We start from the raw sequence: 24,720 nt of genomic DNA, 5'->3' as shown, positions 1-24,720 counted from the left end.
TCAGGTGTGACCATGTCTGCGGCCGGCTTTGTCGCTCTCTCCCACTTCCAGTTCTCCCCTGGACAAACATAGCAGTCAAATGAGGATTCCCAGAAAGTCTACTCTGTCTCCTCGACATCTGCAGCATGAGGGCTCTGAGTGCAGCCAGCCAGGCCCCCCGCCCGGCCCCACGGCAGGGCACCCGGACCGGCAAACGGGCCTCAGGGCGCGGCGACTTCACTCGGGGCCCTGGCACACGCCTGGCCCCAGCGCTGGTCTGGTGGGCCCTCCCGCAGGGCCAGGAGACAAATCACAGACCCCTCAACCAGAGGGGCACGTCCCAGTGTTCAGCGCACTGTCTGTCCTTTGGGGCTGTTTATCAGTCTGTCTGTCCAGGGCAGGGAGGGGGGTGAGCCAGGCTGCGGGACATGAGCCCAGAGCTGGAGACCTGAGAGGCAGAGGCTACTTGGCTGAGGACAGGGGCCCATTGTTTCAAAGCTGTCCCACAATGGCCAAGCGGGAGACTGAGATCTCTCGGGAGACCCTGGAGGGAGGCAGCCCCTCTCCGTAGTTTTCCAGAAACCCTGTAAACAACTCCTGCCCCATAGCAGCAACGGAGCCAGGACTCAAGCCAAGGAGGCCACCGCCAGAGCCACCAGGGGCTGAGGGCATGAAGGGGACCAATGGGTATTCATGAGGCTGGTGAAGAAAGGAGCAAAATCCTTTCTCTGCCAAGGTCAATGGCAGAATTCAAAGGACCCTTAGAGACATTCTAGTCCAACACTCATTCTACAAAGGAGGAAACCGAGGCCCAGAGAGGGGAGGGGACCTGCCTGGGTCACCCAGAACAACAGCACCAGGACCAAGGCCCTGGTGACCTTGACCAACACCGGGGACCAACACCAGGATGTACCGACCCCTGGGAGAGCTCACCATTTTCCACGGTGGGCATTCCTTACCCAGATGTAAAGGTGTCATTCCTTTAGAGGTTTTCTGAGCTGCTCTAAGAGGTGAGCCAAAAGGAAGACTTCCCTGAGGTCTGCCCTGAGGATCTTTGCCAAAGGTGCTGGCCTAAGGGACACCATGCCATGTGTTCACCTCATGGGTCCAGAGCCCTCTGGAATCTGGAAGCAGTGGGGTTCTGGACTCATGGCCTCACCTGGAGCCTGGCAAGTCCCTAATGTCTTGGTGACTCAAAAGGTGGTGAGTGGGCAGAAATCCTCAGCTCCATGTTCCTGCCCACCCCCACCCATGCCCACTTCAGTGACACATCTTTCTTCTTTTTGTAAAGAAGAAGCAAATCGCACATCACCAGCTACACCCAAACACGCAGGTTCTGAGCTGAGTGCTAAGACCCGCCCGGGGCTGTGGCACATCGATTCTCACTCAGCTTCCTGACATGCTTCCTCTTTTCACAACCAATCTAATCATAAATTAACAACTCCTGGTACTACAGCCATTTGTGAAGTGGCCTGGGCACAACTGCTTAATTGCTAAGGGAAGTGAGATTCAGAGAGATTAGGTTACTCACCTAAGACACAGCAAGTGAGTGATGGAGCCTAGATTGGACCCTGGTCCAGGTACCTCCAAAGCTAGCACTCACAGCCTCTATAGGGCTTGGCCCCCCTTATCTGGTTGACCAGAAGCACTGAGACAGGGCTGGGCCTGCCCATACAACGCTGGTTTCTTAAGCTCCTGGCAGAAGAAGTAGGCTCACAACAAGTGTGTGCCCTGTTCAAACCAAAAGCACGAACGGGCCCCAAACCATTCACTAGAAGGGGAAGATCTATTTCAGTAAGATTCCGACGGGTCCCCACCAGCCACCTAACGGCCAAAAAGAAAGGGAATAAAATAATGAAGTGGAAGGCATGTGCTACCCCAATATGCTGATTTCTCCAGATGTGTTCTATAGACAGCAAAGCAAGGACCCGGAGCCCAGCCAAACACACTCCTTCCAGGCTCTCACGCAAAGGCCACCTGATCCCAGCCCCCAGTGCCTACCTCGCAACCCTCCAGCCCGCGCTGGTCCAGGCTTTGTGCTTCGCACAGCACCACGGGTGGTGGGGTCCCTGTGCTCCTTGTAGCCTTGGCCATCACCCAGCTCCACAGGCAATGCATGACAAGGGGCCCGAGCCCAGGGTCCCTGGCTGCCCCGGTCCCTGGTGTGGTGTCCCAGGGAAGGAGGTAGGGAGAGGAGTTTCTGTTTTCATGACTGTAGTGAACAGTCACTGCAGCCAAAAATAGTCTGTGCTGGGGAGCTGGGGAGTCAACACATACCTCCCGGAGCAGGTGCTGGGCGTAAGACACAGAGGCTCCAGCGGGTCTCGCTGCAGGGGGCCGGGCACCCAGGGTATCTGGGGTACCAGGCTGCAGACAGAGAGGTGTTCCCTGCCGCACTGCCCCCCTCCAAAGGGTCTGGCCTGAGTCAACGAGGGGCACGATCGTCTCCCTCCTCCCGGTGAATCATCTGGGGAAATGCCACCCCCGCATGAACTCCAATTGCTTCCAATGCCCCTGCTGCTCTCACAGATTTGGGGCTGGTTGGTTTAGACACCCAAAGGAAGAGCCGTACAAACTACCAGCTATCAAAACACATAGAAGGGACTTCACTGGCTGCACAGTGGTTGGAAACCTGTCTGCCAACGCAGGGGACACGGGCTCATGCCCTGGTCCGGGAAGATCCCACATGACGCGGAGCAACTAAGCCCGTGTGCCACAACTACTGAGCCTGAGCTCTAGAGCCCGCGAGCCACAACTACTGAGCCCGCGAGCCACAACTGCTGAAGCCTGCGAGCCACAACTACTGAGCCCGCGTGCCTAGAGCCCGTGCTCTGCAACAAGAGAAGCCACCGCAATGAGAGGTCCGCGCACCGCAACAAAGAGTAGCCCCCGCTCTCCGTGACTAGAGAACGCCTGCGCACAGCAACGATAAAATGAGAGCAGCCAAAAATAAAATAAATTAATTAAAATATATATACTTAAAAAACAAAAACTCATAGAACTGTACACCAAAAACAGTGACCTTGACTATGTGTAGTTGGAAAAAAGAAATGTACAAAGTGATATGGCTGGCTAGCAGTGGCTGGTGGGGTTGTTGGGGGGGTTATTTTCTTTTTTGAGCTTTTTTATATTTTTAAATTTTCCTACAATGAACACTTGTAATTAGCTTTAGAAAATGTTACTTTCGGTGAAATTTTTAAAAAGATGCTCAGGCATCACAGAAGGAATATACAACATGGTCTCATCCATGAGAATTTAAAGTGTGTGTGTTGTGACCCCAACTTTGGAGCCAGACTTCCTGGGTATGAATCCTGGCTCCCCCACTTACCATCTAGGTGACCTCGGGTAAGTGACACTGTCAGTTTCTCTATCTCTATCCTATACTGGGGATAAAAGCTTTGCCTCCTGCTACAGACTAAACACTTGTGTTCTCCCCAAAATTTGTACATTGAAACCTAATCCTAATGTGATGATATTAGTGGGGCCTTTGGGATGTCATGAGTGTGGAGCCCTTAGGATGGGATCAGTGCCCTGATTATAAGAGAGACACCAGAGGGCTGCCCGGTCCCTTCCGCCATGTGAAGAGACAGCAGATAGACGGTCATCTATGAACCAGGACGTGGATCTTCACCAGACACTGAATCTGCTGGCACCCTGACCTTGGACTTCTTTCTCAGTTGCCAGAACGGTGAGAAATAAATTTCTGTTGTTTTTAAGCTACCTAGCCCATTCTACGGTATTTCTGTTACAGCAGCCATAATGGACTGGAGTAAGACATCTCCCCAGAAGGTTATCAGGAGGACTGAACGAGATGCCCCATGTAAAGCTCACAGCTCAGTCCCAGGCACATTGGGAACACTCACTAAAGAGTCACAGCATAAATCCACGAATAAATGACATTTATAAAGAAGAAAAAGAAAAGAAAAATCAACCAACAAAGGCCAACTGGAAGGAAATGCACCACAATGTTTCCATCATTTCCTCTTAGTAGTAAGATTATGAGGTAAGCCATCAATAAACAGCAGTATTGTTTTCTTTAATTTCTACGCTTTTCACATTTTGAAAAGGAACATACACATAAGTTACTGGATATTAAGAAAAAAAAAAAACACCCTGAAAAGCCAAGAAGCAATCATTACCTCTGTGCAGGACTACAGATGACCTATTTTCTTTGCTTTTCTATACTTTCTAAAATAAATATTTATTACTATCTTAGTGAAGAAAATGAGAAGTGTTATTAAAAACAAAAACTGAAGAATAGACTCACCTATTATATCCCAGAAACATGATCTCTGCAGAACCCCTGCCAGGGTCTGGGCCTTTGACGAACCACCTCTGAGCCTGAGGCCCTTTGCCTCCTACACAGACAGAGGAGTTCTGCTCACTGTTGGGAAAGGCGGGCACAACAGTCACCGCAAGGTCCCCCCCAGGGGAAAGCCAGGTGACCCATCCCCATGGAGAGCCCCTGGTGAGGGTGAGGGATGGGGAGCTACAGTAGCAACAGTTATTGTTATCTAAGGGAGTGAGAGTGTGTGTCTGTGCATTCTTCTTCTGTCAGTGGGGCTCTCTTTCCTCCAAGACCCAATTCCCAAGTATAGGTGGCCCTGACCCTTCAGGCTCGCCACCTTTCTGCCAAAGGGCTGAACCTATGACCTAGTTTGGGCCAACTGGAGTTCTCTGTCTTGTTAGCTCTGTGACTGGTTCTGACATGAGCACATGACCAAAGCTAAGCCAATCAGAGCCTTCCCTGGGATTTTTCAGCTACAGTTCTAGGGTAAGAAGCTCTCAATAGGAAACACCACTACTGTGCTGAAAGAAAGTGAAGCTTAGCTGCTTGTGCCCTTCATGACTGCCATGTGGAGTGGGCCTGTCCAAGAAGTGAGCTCTAATAGCATCATCTGAGCCCCTGCATCCAGACTTCCCTGGACTTTTATTACCTAAGCTGATAAAAGCCTGTTTTCTTTAAGCCGGTTTATATTAGAACTTGCTACAGAAGAGTTCTAACTAGAAGTAGGAGAACATAATAGCTTTTACTTAGTAAGTGCTTACTAAGTGCCCTGGTACCATGTCATCCTCCACCTATTTATCCACCCATCCATCCATCCATCCATCCATCCAATCAATAGATAGCTACTGAATAGCAAGGGTGGGCCAGGCACCTTACTCAGTACAAGGGGTACAGCAGTGAACAAAAAATATAGTCTCTTTCCTTAGGGAGCTTATATCCTATTAGGAAACAATAAAAAGCAAATTCAAAAGTAACTAAAATACGTAATTGAGATTTGTGAATAAGTGCTAAAAGGAAACAGCATACTGAGACAAAGTGGTGGGTATGGCTGGGTGGCGGCGGGGCGGGGCATCTAATTTTAGACAGGACGGTTTCTCTGAAGAGCTGACTGTTAAGCTCCTGTCAGAGGACGAGAAGGTGCTAGCCATGAGAGTATAGAAATTTCCAGGCAGAGGAAACAGAACACACAAAGGCCCTGGGCTATGACAGGAAACAACCTGACCTGTCCTAACATGAGGGGAAGAGTGAGGAGGGGCAGGAGGCCCAATAGAAGGAGGCAGATACCGGATATTCCAGAGCCTTGAAGGTAATGGTGAGGAGTCTGGATTGTATGCTGAGCGCAACAAGACACCAGCGAAGGACTGTACTCAGGAAAGTGAGGTGGCTGGACTGGGGTTTTAAGAAGAATCACTCTTGGCTCATGAACAATGAAACAGAGGGAAGGGCAAGAGTGATACAAAGAGGGATGTAGGTGCTACTGCACAAGTCCATGCAGTAGCTAGGACTAGGGAGGTGGCAGCGGTGAAAAAGAAACATAGATGGATTGGGGATATATATTTGGAAATAGAGCTGGTGGGATTTGCTAGTCAATTGAATGTCGAGGTGGAGGAAGCAGAAGGAATCAGAAATGACTCCTCAGTTTCTAGCTAGAGCAGCTGACAGATGAGTTAACAGGCTCAGAGAGGTAAGGGACTTATTCAAGGTCACACCACTGGCAAGTGGCAGAGTTAAGCTTATGTCCGCCTCCCAACAGCAGGGTCTGGGCTAATTCCAGAGGTCACGCTCTTAAGCGATCTTTCTTTCTAATCTTGCTGCCTGCCCAAAGACATATAGCTGGAAGCAAGGACCACTGAAATTTATATGCTGATTTAAAAAAAAAAAAAAAAGAATAATGAGAGAAGAGACTTTTTGCTTTAAGGTAATTAAAACAGTGTGGTGTTGACACAAGAATTTCCCAATATCTAGCTGGGCAGATCTGTTCTAGAGCAATTTTGCCTTTGAGGCAGTCCCTGGAGAAGGTGGACAGCTGACAGCCCAGGAGCCAGTGGCCCCAGAGGAGGCTACAGGCACACAGTCTTGCTCAAGTCCAACCCGTTGCCAGTGGAAACCAGAGGCAGCTCAGGAGCCCTAGGCCACAGCAGGCCATCGGCAGCCCCTAAAGTCCTCCCCAGAGACCCTTGCAATTCAACCTTCACTAGCTCAGATAAGAGAGTTCCTGAGACCTAAGAGACCAAAACTCTTTGGATAATCTTATTTAGATTCAGTCATTCAACAAGAACACCTATTACACGCCAGGCACTGGCGATAGAGCAGTGAACAAGACAGCCAGGTCCCTGCCCACATGGGACTTTCGGTCTCGTCAGTTTTCGCTGGGCTTGGCAGCCCAGAAACCTAAAGGATTGAGGAGATGGGCTCACCATTCAAAAATGCCAACCAGTACGGGCTAAGCAGAGCAGTCATCTCATGATTTTTCAGATTTCTAGGAATCAGGCGCACCTCCTCACTCAGAGCTTAAAAGAGGGCACTTTGGTTCATGATCAGAAAAATAAATCACTTCATCAATGGGAAAGAGTGACGTCTGCAAGTCCTGTGAGGACAGGAACGCACCTGGCACACAACAGGAGGTAAGTGCACGTTCACTGGGCGAACGCATGATTGGACAAATAGGAGAAAACGTGAGCACGCCCTCAGCTCTGCGTCACCCCCATGTTTCATCCTGTCTTCCCTGGGGACCCGTCAGTCTGCTTTGCCCCGTGGTTATTTGGAGCTGTGTACATCCCACCACCCTGTAAGCTCTCCAGGGCAGACTGCACTCATCAATGAATCCCCTGTGGTAATTAATCTGGGTACCTGGCACAAGGTAAGTGATCATTGGATGTAGAATAAATGGATGGAAAGGAAAGAAAGAAGGAGGGGACTGAGGAAAGGAGGAAGGATAGAGGGAGGGAGGAAGAGAAAGGAAAAATGGGGAAGGGGAGAAAGGCAGGAGAAAAGAAAAGAAAGAAAGAGATTGAGAGAGAGGGAGGGGGAGGGGAGAGGGAGGAAGACTGAAAGAAATAAAGCTCAATTCAATTACACAGCTACATACAATAGCCCCAGGCTGAGCTATTCTGGGTAAGACGTCAGAACAAAATCTGTCAGGGGAAGGAAGCCTGGATCTGGAGTCACAAGAACTTGAGTTTGAATCCTGACCTGCCTGTTGGCTCGCTGTGTGACACTAACATGTCGCTCAACATCTCTGAGCCTTGGTTTGCTCAGCTATAAAGTGGGGATCATAGTGTTTCTCCCGCGGCCCCCACCCCCCACCCAAGGTATCAGGATTAAAGAGGATGGTATCTATAAAATGCTGCCTTGTAGTTTGCCCTCTTCCTCCCATATCCCAACTTTAGGTCTTCCTCCGACTGGCTGGGTGATGCCCACATGCCAGTCCACCACACAGGCCTCCACCTCCCAGCCGCTCTGGGCTGGTACTGAGGTCAGCGCCCAAGATCTCAATTCCTCAGCATGGCGGCAGCCCCAGGCCGGTGGGGCTGATTGTTGGCCTGGATCCCTGCACGTGGCTGGGTGAGGGTGTGTGCTGCATTCCGAGGAGGCTCCCAGATGCCAAAGAGCAAGGCTGTCAGGATGGCGGGGCCTCTGGCTCCCAAAGGGAGAGGGTGGGGATGGGAAGAGGGATGTGAGGAGATGCTAGGAGCGAGGGTGGCAGGATTCACGTCTATTAAAGCTGAACCCGGGAGCCAAATACCTGTTCACTCTTCTGGTCTAATCTTACACAGTCTCCCGCTACATCCCGGGGCCCACAGAGCTAGAGCCACTCCCAGCTAATGGGAAACCAATATGGTGGCAGAGGTCAGGCAGCTTTCTTGCCCATCCCCAGGAGAAGGCCTGACTTTACACATGGGAATGCACGGACAGAGGAAAGGGGAAAGAGAAACCTGCCTAGTCGGGGCCACCACAAAAACCCCTTACCGGACCCGCCTGCATCTTCAGTTCAAAACATGCCACCAGGGCTTTCCTGGTGGCGCAGTGGTTGAGAGTCCGCCTGCCGATGCAGGGGACGCGGGTTCGTGCCCCGGTCCGGGAAGATCCCACATGCCGCGGAGCGGCTGGGCCCGTGAGCCATGGCCGCTGAGCCTGCGCGTCCGGAGCCTGTGCTCCGCAACGGGAGAGGCCACAGCAGTGAGAGGCCCACGTTCCACAAAAAAAAAAAAAAAAAAAAAACCACGCCACCAGCGAGACCTTATTCGGGGAGTCTGTGGCCCATGGAATCCAGCCTCCGCATCATCCACGCTCCCGGCTAGCACTGATCCCAGCCAACGCTTGCCACTTCCTTTAACAACTACCAACAGGGAAATTGCTGAAGAAACAAAAATGGCTCCAAGCCAGCAGGCTCTGAAATCATTTCCCCAGCTGCAGCCAGAACATGAAGCTGTGACTTTTCGTTTTTAACCTATAGATGCGGAAGGGGGCGGAAACAGTCACAGCGTGTGACTCTAGATGCCCGGGGAAGGCGCCCTGCCTCTAACTCAGTCTCCTGCTCACTCCCTCGTCCCGAAGGCCCCCCAACCCTCCAGACCTGCTCCCCACTCCTCACCAGCCAGGGGCACTGGCTCACCTTCCACCCCTGCCCCCCCACCCTGCCAGCCCTGATGAGCCCAGCCTTCTCACTAGGAGGAGTTCTACTTTCCTTCAAACAATCCTAATGTTTTCTGTCTTCCTCTCTCATGCACACACTCTTCCATGATCTCCCAGATAAAACCCCAACCCCTACGCTCCACTCATGGAGAGATCCACGAACCAACCCTGTTTCCTCACCGATCTCCTCCCGGACCAGCCCTCTGCAAGCACTTCCTGTGAGGACGGCACCAGCTGTCTGAGACCCAGACCCCGGGGTCTTTGCAGTTACTGTTCCCTCCCTCCGTCTAGCGTGTCCTTCCCCTTCCCGCCAGGCTAGCCCCCGGCCAGCACCCACGGTGAGTGTGCCCGCTTGCTTCCGGACCCCAGGCTGGCTTCCATCCGGGCACTCGGTGCCAGCTGTTGATCATGCATCTCCCCCAAGCCTGAGAGCTCCTGGCACCGGGGAGAGCGTGTTTAGCATCCCGGCTCTCAGCACACGGCCCCACCGGCACGGGCTCCAGACCTGTGCTGCCCCATCACAGCAGCCGCCAAGTGGCTATTTAAATTAAAATTCAGTATGATGGAAACAAACGTTAATTTCACTTTCTCCGTCGCACTACACACATTTCAAGTGTCCCCCGCCGGGCCACATGTGGCCGGTGGCTACCACCCTGCAAAGGGCAGAAGAGAATGTTTCTAGCATCACAAAGTCCTATTGCACAGTGTCACTCTGGACAAAGGACTGACGGGTGGGTGAATACAGGAAGGCATCTCCAGAGCTGCCCGTCGCCAGCACCCACAGAGGAGGGAGAAGAGGAGTCAGTGGGCACACAGGTCAGAGTGCCTGCAGCAGGCTCTGAAGCCGCAGAGGGCTGAGATGTGTCCCCGGTGGCAAAAGGAGGAAGAGTGCAGAGTCCCTTCGTCCACACCAGAAACCCAGAAGTGCCACACTGCCCTGAGGCCACTTCCACGTCCCCTAGACGGGTTCGTGCCCCGGTCCGGGAAGATCCCACATGCCGCGGGAGCGGCTGGGCCCGTGAGCCATGGCCACTGAGCCTGCGCGTCTGGAGCCTGTGCTCCGCAACGGGAGAGGCCACAGCAGTGAGAGGCCCGCGTACCGCAAAAACACAAAAACAAAAACAGAGTCCACACAACTGCCGGGGTTAAGAAACAGAACAAGACAGGCCAACGCCCCAGGGCTGGCCTTGAAGCCAGGTGCGGAGCTACTCTAACTCTGCCCCCGCCCCCCCATGGCAAGGAGAATCTCTAAGGAACACAGCGAGTGAGGGCAGCTCCTCCCGGGTCAGAAGGGGCTGGGATTTCTAAAGGAAACAGCCTTCTTTCCAACATTCAGGACACTCTGGCCCGAACTGACATGAGATCTGGGGGTGAAGAAAAAGACTAATCTTGAGAAGAAGGGTCTGGGGAGTCTGGGGGAAGATGGAGTGACACCCGGCCAGTGTTTCCTTGTGGTTCTTAAAACCCAGGCAGCCTAGCCTGCCCTCCTCCTGTTCCCCAGCCACTCTGGCCTCATTTCCTCCAGCCCACCGGTGAGGGTGACGATGGCGGTGAGGAGGCCAATGCTGGTAAGGATGACCATGTGTGGCCCTTGGGACCAGCAGCACGTGGGAGGCGGACACTGGGCCTGCCTCCAGTTGGTCCCATGTGCTGCCTTCTGTCTTAAGCCCTCAGCCAACTCCCACTGCCTCTTGATTCAGAAAAGCGCCCCCCAGCCAGCCCCTGTTTCCATCCACTCCCCTGATGGCTATTTACAGCTGCCTGGTGTACAAGCCTCCGACAGCCTCTGTTGGGTCTGACTCTCACTCAGGAATAATGGCAGCTGAGGATGAGGTGAGGAAACCGCCTTAATTTTCCCTCTTCCACCCCAGCAAACACCACAGTGCCTCGAAGTGCTCGACCCTCACAACTGCCTCAGCGAACACATGGCACATGGGTTACTCCCCCATTTTACAGAGAAGGAGACTGAGGCTTAGGGAGGTTAAGGGTTTGGTCAGGTTCCCAGAGCCAGGCCAAGAACCCAGGCATTTCTAAGAGGCAGGAGAGAGACGTGGCAGAGAGCGAGGACTCAGTGCATACACAGCACTTGGACTACACGCCAGGTGTGCTCTCTATATGTCAGCTTTGAGGCAAAATGAGACCCTCAGGGGTCCCAGGAGCCCCTTAGTCATGGTCCAGACTCATAATCAGACACAGAGGCCTCCCAGCAAGAGACTGGTCAGGCATTTGAAAGCACAACCCCTTAATAAATGAAAGGTGGTCCGTTATGTCAGAAGGGCTCCCTGGGGCTCCGGCCTTCCTGGAGAAGGCCCCTCCCCTGGGAGCACCAACTCTCCCAGGGGTCTTTCCAGAGGCTGACTCATGGGCAGCCGGGCATGACTGGGAAGATGGATCTTTGGGGCTATAGTCCCAACGGTGGCCTATCTTACAGGCTTGGAAAGCCAGACCCTGGAATAACCTGTGTCACCACCCACTCAGGACCAAACCCTTGACTCAGGGGACATCCGCCATGTCATGATGAGATCCACCCTTCCTCCCTCTTCTCAAACAGTCATCGCATCAGGCCCAATACTCAAAGGGGATTCTGTGACCAACAACCAGAGCAGGCAGGTCCCTGTCTCCCGGAGCTTGTACTCCAGCGGGAGAGAGGAGACAGACCACGAGCAACAAATAAGTTACGTAAACTCCAGAAAGGGACTGGTGCCCTTGAGAAAATCAGCCAAGGTGCATTGGTAGAAAATGAAAGATAGGAGTGACCTTTAGGTCACGTCATCAGGGAAGACTGCCTGGAGGAAGTGACAATAGACCTGACACTAGAATGATGCCCACAGAATCAGCCTAGGAAAGAGCACTCCAGAGAGCGGAAGAGTGGGCGCAAAGGTCAAACCGGAGGGAGCGAAGGGGAGAGTGAGCGAGATGAGGCCAGAGAGAGGCGGGCAGAGGTCAAAGTGTGTGAGGCATCTGGTGTTTATTCGGAAAGAAGTGGGAAGCAATGGAAAGTGATGTGATCCAATTTATGTTTCTTCACGGGCACTCTGGCTGCTGTGTGGAAAATGCAATGAAGCAGGTGAATGATAAAGCAGGGAGACAGTTCCAGAGCTGCTGCAGGAGTTTGGGTGAGAGAGGATGGGGGCCTGGACCATGGTGGCGGGGGAAGGGAGACATGGAGGGAGGTGGGCGGGTCTGCAGTACGTCTTGGGGCAAGAGTCACTGAGCAACTGGAAACACTCGTGCTGTCTCACCCTGAGCCCGCCGTCCCCACACAGCTCTCTGCTCAGACTCTGCCCCACTGCTCCACGCCAGGTAGCATCCTGGCTCCCAAATACACCTGGCTCTTGGGCTCTCCTGCCTGTCTGACCACTGAGCACAAAGGAGCTCGTCCCTCATTTACCACCCAGCTCTGACTATCACGCATGACTTTGTGATTCAAACATCACCTGACTCGGGATCTGCTTCACCTCTGCGCCCGGCTGGGAGACCCCTGTACCGGCTGCCACCAGAGTGCTCCCCAGAGGCCAAACAAGCCTCTGTAGCCGGCCTTCGTGGTACTGGCTTCTGCCCTGGGCACAGCTGGCTCCTGTCTCAAAGACTGACATGGGTGGGGCTGGGTCTCCTGCACTTCGCATCTCTGGAGATCTGAGGGAAACCCCTTGAGGAGCAAAGCCATCTGCCAGCGATGTCTCAGGCCCGAGACAGGAAGTTAGAAGGCACAGTTTGGAGTCCAGCAGGCCCAGGTCTGAACCTCAAGTCTGTCCCTGTTACTAGCTCTGGGACCCTCAAAGAGCCCCTCGGCCACTCTGAACTCTCACGGCCAAGTAGGGATAACATTGATGAGATGCTGGGCAAGTCACTGCCCTCGTGGAGCTCCAGTATCTCCAACTTAAGCTACAGACATGAGTGTGAGGGGAAACGGCTTCATCCTGAGATTTTAAGGAGGGGTGGGGAGCCCCTAGAGAAATTTTAGGGGTTGGCCTGGGGAGCTGGAGGGACCATTCAGTTCTTCCTAGTCTCCAAGCCCATGATTTTAAATCTGTCACCATGGATTAACCATCATATGTTTGGATATCCTTCCTGTATGGCAGAAAACTGTTAGGCAGGTGGGGATGGGTGAGTGGGGAGACAGATGGAGAGATGTAGAGAGGTGAAGTTCATTATACGTATTATGTGTTATTATACGTATACATTATACATATTATGTGTTACACGTACGCGGAACTGTTAATAACGCCCAAGATACCTCCAGCTCACAAAACAGTTTCCCTCAACCTTCACATGGAACAACTCTTTTCTGCCAGTTTCTTTCTTTTTTTTTTTTAATTAATTAATTCATTTATTTTTGGCTGCGCTGGTCTTCGTTGCCACGAGTGGGCTTTCTCTAGTTGCGGCGAGCAGGGGCTACCCTTCCTTGCGGTGCGTGGGCTCCTCACTGCAGTGGCTTCTCTTGCTGCGGAGCACAGGCTCTAGGTGCACAGGCTTCAGCAGTTGTGGCACGTGGGCTCAGTAGTTGTGGCTCGCGGGCTCTAGAGCACAGGCTCAGTAGTTGTGGCACACGGGCTTAGTTGCTCTGCGGCATGTGGGATCTTCCCAGATCAGGGCTTGAACCCGTGTCTCCTGCATTGGCAGGCGGATTCTTAACCACTGCGCCACCAGGGAAGTCCCTCTGCCAGTTTCTTAAAAGCTGGCATATGCCACAAATATGGGGCCGGGGCCAGGGCCGGGAGCATGTAAGGTGCTGAGAGCAGCCCTGTGGGTCTCCCCCATTCATTCCCATCTTCTTCTACCCCCTTCCCCAAACCTTTAATGCTCACGTCACCTCCTGTGCTGGAATCTCTCCTAGGGAAAATTCTTAAATACACAAATAGCTTCCTAAATAATATTAACCACCATGTTATATATAATAGTCAACAACTGGAATTAACCCCTGCCTAGTAAACCACAGCACATACACTTCAACATCATGCATCCACTTAAAAAAAGGCTGGGGGTTACCAAGTGCGAAGATACGGGGAAAACAGGCTACTTAGCAGGTCAAATGATAAGCGCAAAATATAAAATTGCTTATTCAGGATGGTTTAAACCAGTGTTGCCCTAGAGAAAAATAATGCAAGCCACGCACTTAAATTTTAATTTTTGAGCAGCCACATTTTAAAAAGTAAATATCTATGAAGTTAATTTGAATCACATTTTATTTAGCTTAATATATCCAAAAGTGTCACCTCACCAGATTAAAATCTTAAAGTTGTTAATATTTCTTTTCCTTTTTTCTGTATCAAGTCTTGATTCAGCACATCTTTGAATTTATATCTTTGAAACCGTAACACATCTCAGTGTGGACTTGCCACATTCCAAGTCACAATATTAGCTACCTTACTAGACAGCACAGGTCTAACCCACTAGAGATTTTTTAAAGACTTAACTATTAGGGCAAAAAGAAAAAAAGACTAGAAGGAAAAATCAGAATCTTAATGATCACAGATTTTTCTCTGAGTAGTGGGAATATGTATGTGATTTTTCCCCTCCCTTTTCTGTTTTCCAAAGTGTAAATGAATAAAGTATAAAATGAACTCATATTACTTTTAAAACAATAGCAAGAGTCCATCTTTTTGATTTTAGAAGAGAAATAAAGGATTTAAAAGACCTGGCTGGGTGAATCACACCTGCCAAGCATTGATTTATTGATGCCCCGTGAGAGCTGTCCTGGACCCCTGACCCTCTCCATGCAAACCGGTTGATTAGTTAGTGGGTAGGTGGGTGGGTAGGTTGGATGGATGACAAGAGAGAACAAAGGAAAGAAAATAATATATTACTGCAGTTACAGGAGAAAACTAAACTCAGACCCTTGCTTCCAAATTCCAAAGCTATCATTTACTAGCTGTATGCTTTTAAACAAGTTATTTGACCCTTCTGTGCTTTAATTTTCTCAAGTATAAAATGGCAATAATGACAGTAACTCCTTCACAGGGTTTTGTGAGAATGAAGTGAGATTCTCTGCACAGTGTTTAACACAGTGTCTGTTGCACAGCCGACGTTTCCAGAAACGTCGGCTGCTGTCCTCACGGCGAACCTATGAGTGGTGTGGTCAGGCTGTCTGGCTCATAAAGCGATGGCACCCAGGACACATACTAGAGCCACATGTACCCTGAGTCCCTCCTGTTGCTGCCATCCCCCCACATTCCTTTCCTGAGTATAGAGCACTAGCCACAGTGGAGCTGGTCCTCGGGTTTGTGCGTGGTCCCTTTGCTTGACTACCCCCCCATGCCCCACCCCCAGACCCCAATCCCCACAGCCCGGCCCACGTACCTGTACCACCTCCGGCCTCACGTTAAAGGTGTACAGCCAGTCGCTGAAGCGAGGGTAGCTGTTGAGCTCCGGGGTCCTCTCGCTGGGAGCCACGCTCAGCTTGCACTGCCGCTGCTTGCAGATGTACCGGACCAGCTTTGCCTGTGGGAAGTCCAGGAAAGAAAAGTGGGTTCATTCCGGGCACGTGTACATGGCAGCCCCGAGCATGATATGGGGAGCTCTGGCAAACACGGGCCGTGTGATAAGGACAGGGGCCTGCCAGGTGCCCCCTCTGCTGCCATTCAAACGGGGTGAAGCAGGAAATCCTAGAGAACCACCCATCACCCGTTACCCCACCCAAGGCTGGCTGGCACGGCCTCCCCCTCAGGACCACGCTCTTCGGAGAGTAACTGTCAAGACTGGGCAGAAGACAGAACCAGGTTAAATGGAAGAAGGGCTTCCTGCTTGGGGGAAGGGGAGGAGGGGCGCATCAGTGATTGACGATGCGGAAGACAGGGGGGTTTGAGGAAGATGAGTGGCCTTCCACTTAGGCTGCTTCCAGCCTAGAATCAGATTGGGCTGGGATCCGAAGGCTCAGACACACCCTAGCCCTGTGACCTTGGACACGCTACTTAACACCCCGCCCCCAGGAAAGTCTCAGTTTCCTTCTCCAGAAAATGGGGGTAATAATAGAACCTCCCTCTCTGGGGGGCAGAGAAGAAATGAAGCACTCAGTGTGTGCCTGGCACATAGCACACACACCGTGAGTGCTGGCCAGGCCTGTGGGCTGTGGCGTGGCTGGCAAAGGTCCCTGACTTGGGTCCACCAAGACCCATCCCTGAAATGTATGCAAATTTCAGACATGTGAATCTGTGCACTTTCCAGGGAAGCGTGTCCACAGCTTTCAAAAGACTCTCAAAAGGCTAAAACTTCAAAAAACTAAGGGTAAATTAAAGTCAGACAAGTATTCTCTTTGACAAACGCTGGGCCCCGACCAACCGGGTTCTGACGGATGCAGAGGGGCAAGACCTGCAGCGCGGGCGCAGCGGGGGCTGATTGAGAAGGTGGAGTGGACTTGAAAACATGGAAATGAGCGCACAACACAAAGAGGACCAGGCTCGGCTGACACCCAGCGACCCAGGCATCCGTTGAGAGCTTCCCCCAAAGGCAGGCACCACCTTCAAAGTCTTGGACAAAGGAACCCCGCCACTGGAGCCACTTCCCAAGACCTGCTGCCCCCTTCAGGGTTTTTGCCCTTGTTCATTCATTCCTTTTTCTTTCATCTGTAAATACCTCGGTATATTTTCTCTAAAGAGTAAGGATTCTTTTTGTTAGCACAGTTGCAATGCTAAAAAATAATTACTGACATTTAATAATTTAAAATTTCAAATACTTAGAAAGCCTCCCAATTTCCAAACAGGAGCTCTTGACCATTTTTGGACCATGGACCCCTTTGGCAGTCTGGGGAGGTCCCTGATCCCTTTCTAAGAACAATGCTTTTAAATCCATAAAACAGAACATTAGGTTTACAAATGAAATCAATTATATTTAAATATACTTATCCAAGTATTACTTAAAATTGTTATAGAGTACTATAAGCTTCTTTATTAAAGCATCAAACAATATCTAGCAACGGGTCTCATACCTTTGAAGTTGTGACAAGTACAAACTGCTTTTTCAGATAGCCCCACAACTGTCATGTGATATGAAAACAGCTGTGATTTCTACTGGTGACTGAGCCGCACATATTTGCTCAGATGGCTGTGCCTTGTTGCCTCCATCCAAATTGAACAACATACTAAATTTCAGATGAGGTTAATGAAAAAAAAAGAAGGTACAATTCTTTTCCCCTCCAAATTCATGGACCCCCTGAATTCTATCCACAGACCCGTTAAAGAACCCTTATGGCTAGAGGGATATGAGGTGTGAAATGAGACCCATAATGACAACAAAACCATTGCTTCTACATCAGTCTTTCCGAAGTTTCCCCCAGAAATGTATCTGGTCCCAGGCTCACAATCTGCTACACTCAGGGGCACGGGCCCTCTCCTGCAGCCCTGAGCTCTGCTAAGTCCTGCTATCTAGAGAGCTCAGCGGCAAGTGGGGACAATTGCTAGAGAGGAAACACTGAGTCAGAACAAAAATAATTCCATTCATTGTACAGTTTTGATGTTTAGTGAAACCTAGACAAAGGCAAACCCAATGGCATTCCTGCAGCACATGCCCTTCAGGTACCCAGAGCAGACATTGCTAATGGAACGCTCTCTGCTGGGGTGGGCAACTCCGGGTTGCCACACAAGAAGTGTACTATGTGCTGTCCTATTATGGAACCTAGGCCCCTGGGAGCATCTTTAGAGCATAAAGCTAACGAATGTGAGGACACAAGTGCTGCTTTCATTCTACGGGGCTAAGTAGAGGCACTCGTGTCCCACTCTGACCCATCTCTCCCAATTGTGACCAGAGGCCAATTCCAAGTTCAGGGCTTCAACTTTCTTTTCCAGGCTCATCTCCTCTCCACCTAACCTGGGTGCTACGGGGATTCCACAAATACCTTCTGTACTTCCCTACTCCCAGGCCTCTGCTCAAACTGTTTTGGCAGGAAATCCTTCCCTCCTCCAGCCACAATGTCCTTGGCCTGGGCAAGACCTCCCGGGCTAATCAGAATCCCTCATCTCCCCTTCCGGGTGCACTGTCTACACCTCTCTGGTAGCGCCTATCACAGAGGAGTTCATGTTCGAGCTTCTGACTAGGTCTCCCCCAATAGATGTGAGCTCCCAGGGCAGTGGACACAGCACAGGCTTCAGAGTTGAACAGAATCTGGGTTCAAATCTAGCTTCTGCCATTTAACAGCTGTGTGACCTCGGGGAAGTGCATTAACATCTCTGAGTCTTGGTTCTGTCATCTGTACAACAGCAAGGATGATACCAGCTTGCAGTTGGTTGGGAGGATTGAATTATAGTATGGAAACCACCCCCAAAGACTAGGTTAGTCCCCCATTATTTTACAGCAGGGCAGGGACCGTGCCCACCTCATTTGACTGTCCCCACACGCCTATTACTGCATCCGGCACATAACATGTGCTCAAATATGCCCGAGGAAGGAAGGAGGGAAGAAAACACAGGAGCCTTATCCCCACATTGAAAGGTTTCTCACAGCCAGGGCTTCCTTCCACTCCAAACTGCTCTCAAACCACAGTGCCAGATTGCTGACCAAAGACAAGGCAATAAATAAGTCAATTAACTGTGCAAAGTCAAAACCATTCTTTTCTGCGTGAACCAAAGAGCTCAGGCTGCTGGCGCTAATAGCAGCAGCAAAGAGGGCGGACCGTCACCAGCCCGAGTGTTTCAAGGGCTGCACCCCTAGGAGCAAATTAATAACCCATCCATTCTGCTAAGACTTTGGCCATCACAGGTCAACATCGAGATCAGCCAACCTGGCCTTGACAACGAGCCAGTATCTGGGGGCTTTATCGCATTCAGCCCCGCCAACGTGTCCCGCCCTTTTCAGCCTCAAGGCCCGCAGCCCTTGGCACTCTACCAGGAAGGCTCATCCCAACGACCTCTCAGCCTCCACAACTCAGCTTAGATATCCATTCCTCCAGGAAGACTTCACCAAGCCCTTCAGCCCTGTTCCTCACAGCCCCAGCCCTTCTCCTCCATCAGATCACTCAGCGCGGTTCTAATATCTTACTTGTCTGCTTCCTTCTTTAGACAGGAAACTCCCTGAAGCCAGGGGCCTGGTCTGTGTTCTTGATCACCTGATCACCACTAGATCCCCAGGGGCCAGCACAGCACCTGGCGTGTGGTCTGCTACTGTAAAACCTTAGCTGAATGAATGGACAAATGAACACACAATACGTTCTGGAGCCCCGACAGGCACACATGTTTATTAAAATGCCAGTGGAAAACAAATGCCAAATCAGGCAAGTGATGGCTCAGGAGCTCGAGAGTCTCAAAATCCAGGGCGAGTTCCCCCAAAGCAGAGCGAGCGGTTTCTTTTTTAAAGGCTGTTAGGGATCCCCACTAGGCAGCCCAGAGGGGGCCCATAGGTAGGACCATGCAGAATTTAAAGGGATTCCTCACTGCACGCAGTTGACAACCCATAAGCCTGGCCACCTGTGCGGGGACCAGGAAAGGGGATGAGTCGGGGTGCACTGCGACCCCGACACGGGACCGGTGTACTAGAGATCGTAAAGAAGAAACAACACCTGCAGATCTGGGTTCTGCTTAAGGAGGTGCCCGGCATGGAGCAGCTCCCACCTGAGCAAAAATAAAGCTGCTCTCACTTTTTAGAAAGTTGGTTGCAGTCGCAGAAACACCCAGGGGCTACTTTCCCAGACAAGCCGTAGCAGGGCCTGCCGGCCCAGCACCAGGGACCTCCGTGAGGGCTTTTCATGGGTAGCGTCATTTTCTCTTAACCACAAAACCGCAAGATATAAATTCTTCAGAAAGAAGAGCACCTGGGGGTTTCAGCGACGGGACCAGCAGCAAGTGGGAAAGAGTCATCAGCACCCTGGCCCCAGGCGAGGACCTGGGGTAGAATAAAAGTCTTCCTCCACCCCTGATACCCTTTTGCTTCATGGCTGTGCATCCCGTCCCCGCCCTGACACTCAGCCTGATTTAAAGAAGGAGCAGAAGAGCATCATGTCAGCCTGCAAACAGTCGGTGGGTATCACCGAGACACGGTACACAGCAGGCGCTCACTAAGTGTCCAAGACTGAAAGATCTAGGCTCTGGTCCCAGCTCTGACACCTATGGTCAAGGCTTTTGGGGAAATCCCCCCTTAGCTCAGCTTCAATCTCACTATAAAAAGGGTAACATTTTATGGAAGTTGGGGTCCAAATATATATGAAAGTGCTTGGAACAACACTGACAAAAATACAGGCCCAGAACATTACCCTTGGTTACACCAAGCACATCCAAGACTCAGTGTAGCTCTGAGGAAAAACTCCAGCTCTCGGGACAGAGGGACCTGGCCTCAAAGCCCCCCACCACCACCCTCCCTCAGCAGGTGAACACAGATTTAACCTGTCAGCCTCAGTTTCCCCACCTCTAAAATGGGGATGATCCCCTACCAAGGGCTATTGTGAAGACTTACATGAGAAAACATGGATTTAAAATGTTCAGAAAATGCCCAGCACAAGGAAACATGTGCTCAGTGGAAGCCTGGGTGGGTGGTGTCCTCATCCAGCTAAGTCTTCAGGTTCTCTTACAACCTCCTTGGGTAACAGGGAGAACGCAGGTGAGGTCATGCCGGTTTCAGAGATGGGACTAAAGAAGACCCAGATGCTGGCGATGGCCTTCAGGACAATGCTGGTGATATTCACAGAGCCGGGATGTTTATTTTCAGGTCTAAGGGCCAAGACCCCGCTCCCAGGTTGACTCCAAGAAACCTGAGCACCCCTTCTCCTTGGAGCGCTCACACCTCCACCATTAGCACCAGATGACGTGGCCAGAGAGGAGCTGCGCCGACTCTGGGGATGCTGCCTGCCCAGACAAGCACCTGCACCCCAGCCTGGCACCCTGATCAACTTCAAATATCCTTTGTCAGCCCTGGCTGCGCTGGCGTGACTCCCAAACAGGCCTCCCAAACGGAGGCTGCCCTAAGCATCCCTTCCATGGAGATGAGGCCAGTCAGACACCCCTGAAGAGCAGACACCAGTCAGATCTCCCGAAGTACATGCCACTGAAAGAGAAAAACTTCCCCGGGAAAAGGAAGCAGCTCCCAGAGCTGTAAGGGCGTAGGAACAGGAGAGGCCTCAGGCAACGGCTGTGTGCCTGGATGATTTCTCACCCAGGGTTTTGCAGCTTTGCAGAAAACACGTCTTTCCAGACAACTGGTTTTGCAAACAAAGTCAGCTATACCCTAAAACACAGGGCCTGGGAGGGGGAGATCTCTTCTCTGGATGATCTGTGATCCAGGCTATACAAGTGACCAGATGCCAAGACAGTTGTCACCCTAACCCTGCTGGCTGCTGCAGGACCCTGAGCAGATCACTGCCTTCTCAGGGTTCCAGGACTTCCCATCTCAAGCAGGGCAAGCAGGTCAGAGGTGGCAGACGGTGAAATATAAATGGGCAATGAATCCCAGGCACAGGCGGAGATGGACACCAGACTCCCAGGTATAGCAGTGGGCTCTCTCAATTATGGAAACCATGTCAACACTTCATTATCAACCCTGGTAGTGATGATAATCTCTTCTATTTATGTAATACCTTATCCCCTCCTCTCCCTGGATTCTCAATGAAAATTCCAGGACATAAGCACTGCAGTACAAGAGTGGTGTCCCAACCTTCACACAACCCCAAAGCTCCTAAGCATATCATTTTTCCCACAAGATAGTTTTGTATTACCAAACAAGTCACAGATCTTTCCAGACTCTTGATGGGAGAAAAGAACTATGTCGAGATGTGGGTGCTGGGCAACCTGCCTGGCTCACTCACTGGCGGAGGGACACCCGCCCACCCAGCCTACAAACAGCGGCAGGCAATTCTGAGTCCAGCCTCAGCACGATAACAAGGGCAGCTTGTCACTCAGGGTCACTCACCAATAGTCAAACCACACGTGCTAATGAACCCATGAGACTTAAAGGTGTATTTTATTATTCCCATCTTACAGGTGCGGAAACCGAGGCTCTGAGAACTCTGTAACTGTTCTGAATCATGAAGGGACTCAGACCTCAACCCAACGCCCTGTTTCTATATTCCACACCATCTCCCCAAATAACGACTCCCTGGCCCCGTTGCTCATCTAAGCTGTCCTGACAGGCACAAGCAGGATGGCAGTGGGCAGGGTCTGCCTCTCCTGTGGCCCCAAGCCCCAGATCCAGCCACGTCCCGACTGTTCCAGGCAATGAGTCCTCTGAATAAAAGTCACAGACTGCCCTACGCTCTCCAAAGGTATTCGGCCATCATGGGCCACCACATCCGGTCCTGTTGTGCAAGTATCCACCCTTTGGGCTACACCCAATCCCTGGCTCCAAACCAGCTCTAAATTCATTAAAACTAGCCACCGCCCTGACTGCTATCAGGGGCTGCCCCTTTCGAGGAGACCCTGGCATGCTTTGCAGAATGAGGAGATGCACCTGGATGGGCCTCCACACGTCCACCCTCTTCCCCTCGGCTCACTCAGCCCTCCAGGCAGCAGGCACAGTTTCTGGACCAGCTTCCAGCTCACCTACACCTATGGGACCTGATCCCTTTTCCAGGTGGGCCACACTATATATTCTTTTTTTTTTTTTTTTTTTTTGCGGTACGCGGGCCTCTCACTGTTGTGGCCTCTCCCGCTGTGGAGCACAGGCTCCGGACGCGCAGGCTCAGCGGCCATGGCTCACGGGCCCAGCCACTCCGCGGCATGTGGGATCTTCCCGGACCGGGGCATGAACCCGCATCCCCTACATCGGCAGGCGGACTCTCAACCACTGCACCACCAGGGAAGCCCCACACTATATATTCTTAAGAGGACGTCCACAGCAGTCCTTGCTAGGGCCAGGTCCCTGTCTAACCCATCCCAAACTTCAGGAAGTCGCCAAAGCTCTTGGGACTTACTCCAGCCTTCCCTGTTCGGTCCCTGAAGCCGCTGCTCCTTCCCTGGCACCGGCCAGCTCTGCCCAGGCCTCGGGCTGTTCCCCTTACTTCTCTTACCTCCTCCTCAAAGCTGCAGTGAGCTTCTGGGGACCTCCTGCCAACCCAGCCAGCTAAGCAGTCTGGTCTGGCTGCCACGGCCAACATGTTGCAAAATGATTTGTGAGGTTGTAAGGAGGCCTCTGGAGGTCATGACGCAGCTCATGGCTCCCCGCACAGGCCAGGCCAGGCACTCAGCTCCAAGAGTGTCAGCGGCAGCCCTTGGCCCTGGCACCGCCGAGCCTCGCAGAGGTCTCGAGGGTACCCAGTGGGGCTGCCATTAGTGGGCAAGGGGCAGAGCGAGCGAGCACGCCAGGGGAAGTGGGGCGAGCAGAGGAGAAAGTGACAATTCCCAAGCCGGGTATTTCGCAACCAGCCATCCTTCACGCCCTCTGTCCCACACCCATGCCCTCCCAGGGAAGCCGCCACACGCGTGCATCTGTGCAGAGACAATCTCCCCGCCCAGCAACCCTGCCCTGACGTTAAACTCAGAGTTGGGGAACTTCAAACACAAACAAACAAGTCCGCCCCAGACCACAAGTGGAGCCATTCCCACGGAGGCCGGGGGTGAGACGGCCACAGCTGGGAACTCAGGGCCTCCCGCCCCCTTCGTCGGCTCCACTGGGGCTGCAGACTCTGGAGCCTGACAACCAGCTGTAGATGCGAGCTTCAAACCCAGGCTGAGACAAAACAGAATCAGACTTTGGCCTCACTGGTGGGTGTCAGTACCAGGGGCCAGCATGGCAGTGGGTGCGGGAGACCCTGCCCAGAGGCACTGATGAGTTTGTTAATTTCTTCTGTGCAGTTAGCATCCCCATTAGATAGCATCTCCCGTTCCAATTGCTCTGGGGCTAACTATGGGTAGGCAGGAAAGGAGGGACTGATGTGGCCCTGAAGCACTCAACAGGCTTCTGGGGAAAGATGGAGCTTGAGCCCAGCCAGGGCGGACAGCCAAGGCCCCGAGTTTCCTCGGCAACACCTGCCATCCCGTCTCATGCTCCACTGAGGTCTTGAGACTCAGCGGGAAAGGTTTTCAAGAGGAAGGCATTCCCCTGACCTAAATATCCTAAGACAGCTCCCACCTGAGAAGCCAAGGGTGGGCCAAATGAATGTGCTCTTCAGAAAGCAACCTTGGCTTTCAAAAGTCAGTAAAGGAACCGTCTCAGGGCTGCCTTTGCAGGTTTGCTTCCTGCCTCAGTTCAACCCTATGAGCCCCCAGTACCCACATGGGTTTTTTAGAACTAGTGGTCCTTAGGGGCCACGGGGACAAACTGGACTAAATCACTAGAAAGCCAGACACCCGCTCTAAACCCTTAACTGCCCTGGGCCTGGAGCGATGGCACGAGGGATGGAAGGAGAGCCTCAGTGCGTCATCCACTCATTCAACAAGTCCTTGGGAAAGCTGTTCCCGTCGCCTGGCAACGAGAGGCGCTGTGACGTGGCCATAAGCAACCTAGTGCATAAGCTTGAGGAACTCACACGAGTGGGGGTGATAGATGTGTCCACAGAGAGATCTGACCGGACCGAGGGAGGTAACGAAGGGGAGCAAGTATGCCCACCCTCTGAGCATCCCTGATGGTCCCAACGCTCGGTGTGTCTGCTGGGAAACCGGGGGGAGAGCAGGTGTCAGGAGCCACAGGGGTGGTGTCCCCCACAAACTAGACCCTTAATCGACACAGCCTTTGTCCCAGTTCAAACAGTCCACGTGCCTGTCTGAAGTTGAGCAGCCCACAGCGCATGGCTTCACTCTCAACCCCTCAATGATAAGACGTAATCCCGGAGAATTCCTGACACCGCACACCGTAGGGGGCCTGGGTGTGAATTATCAAGCAGAGGCCTGGAAAAAAGGCAGAGGCTGCACCTAACGACAAAGGTAGGTTTCTGCCCATGGGTCTACTCCCTTACCTACCCTGAAGAC

At 52.1% G+C, this 24,720-nt stretch overlaps 1 protein-coding gene across 2 annotated transcripts in view; it reads right to left on the bottom strand.

Annotated features, from left to right (window-relative positions):
* KSR1 (kinase suppressor of ras 1) overlaps positions 1–24,720 on the bottom strand; it is a 145,261-nt gene that overhangs the window by 45,827 nt on the left and 74,714 nt on the right. For both annotated transcript variants that reach the window (XM_065896956.1, XM_065896957.1), the window contains exon 2: positions 15,203–15,343. In XM_065896956.1, coding sequence (XP_065753028.1) covers positions 15,203–15,343 — 141 coding nt within the window. The remainder of the gene's footprint in view (positions 1–15,202; positions 15,344–24,720) is intronic.

The sequence above is a fragment of the Phocoena phocoena genome, chromosome 19 (genome assembly GCF_963924675.1).
Source record: "Phocoena phocoena chromosome 19, mPhoPho1.1, whole genome shotgun sequence".
In the NCBI taxonomy this organism is placed as follows: Eukaryota; Metazoa; Chordata; class Mammalia; order Artiodactyla; family Phocoenidae; genus Phocoena; species Phocoena phocoena.
Note: the sequence above shows the minus strand (reverse complement) of the source record. Positions and strands in the feature narration are given on the sequence as shown.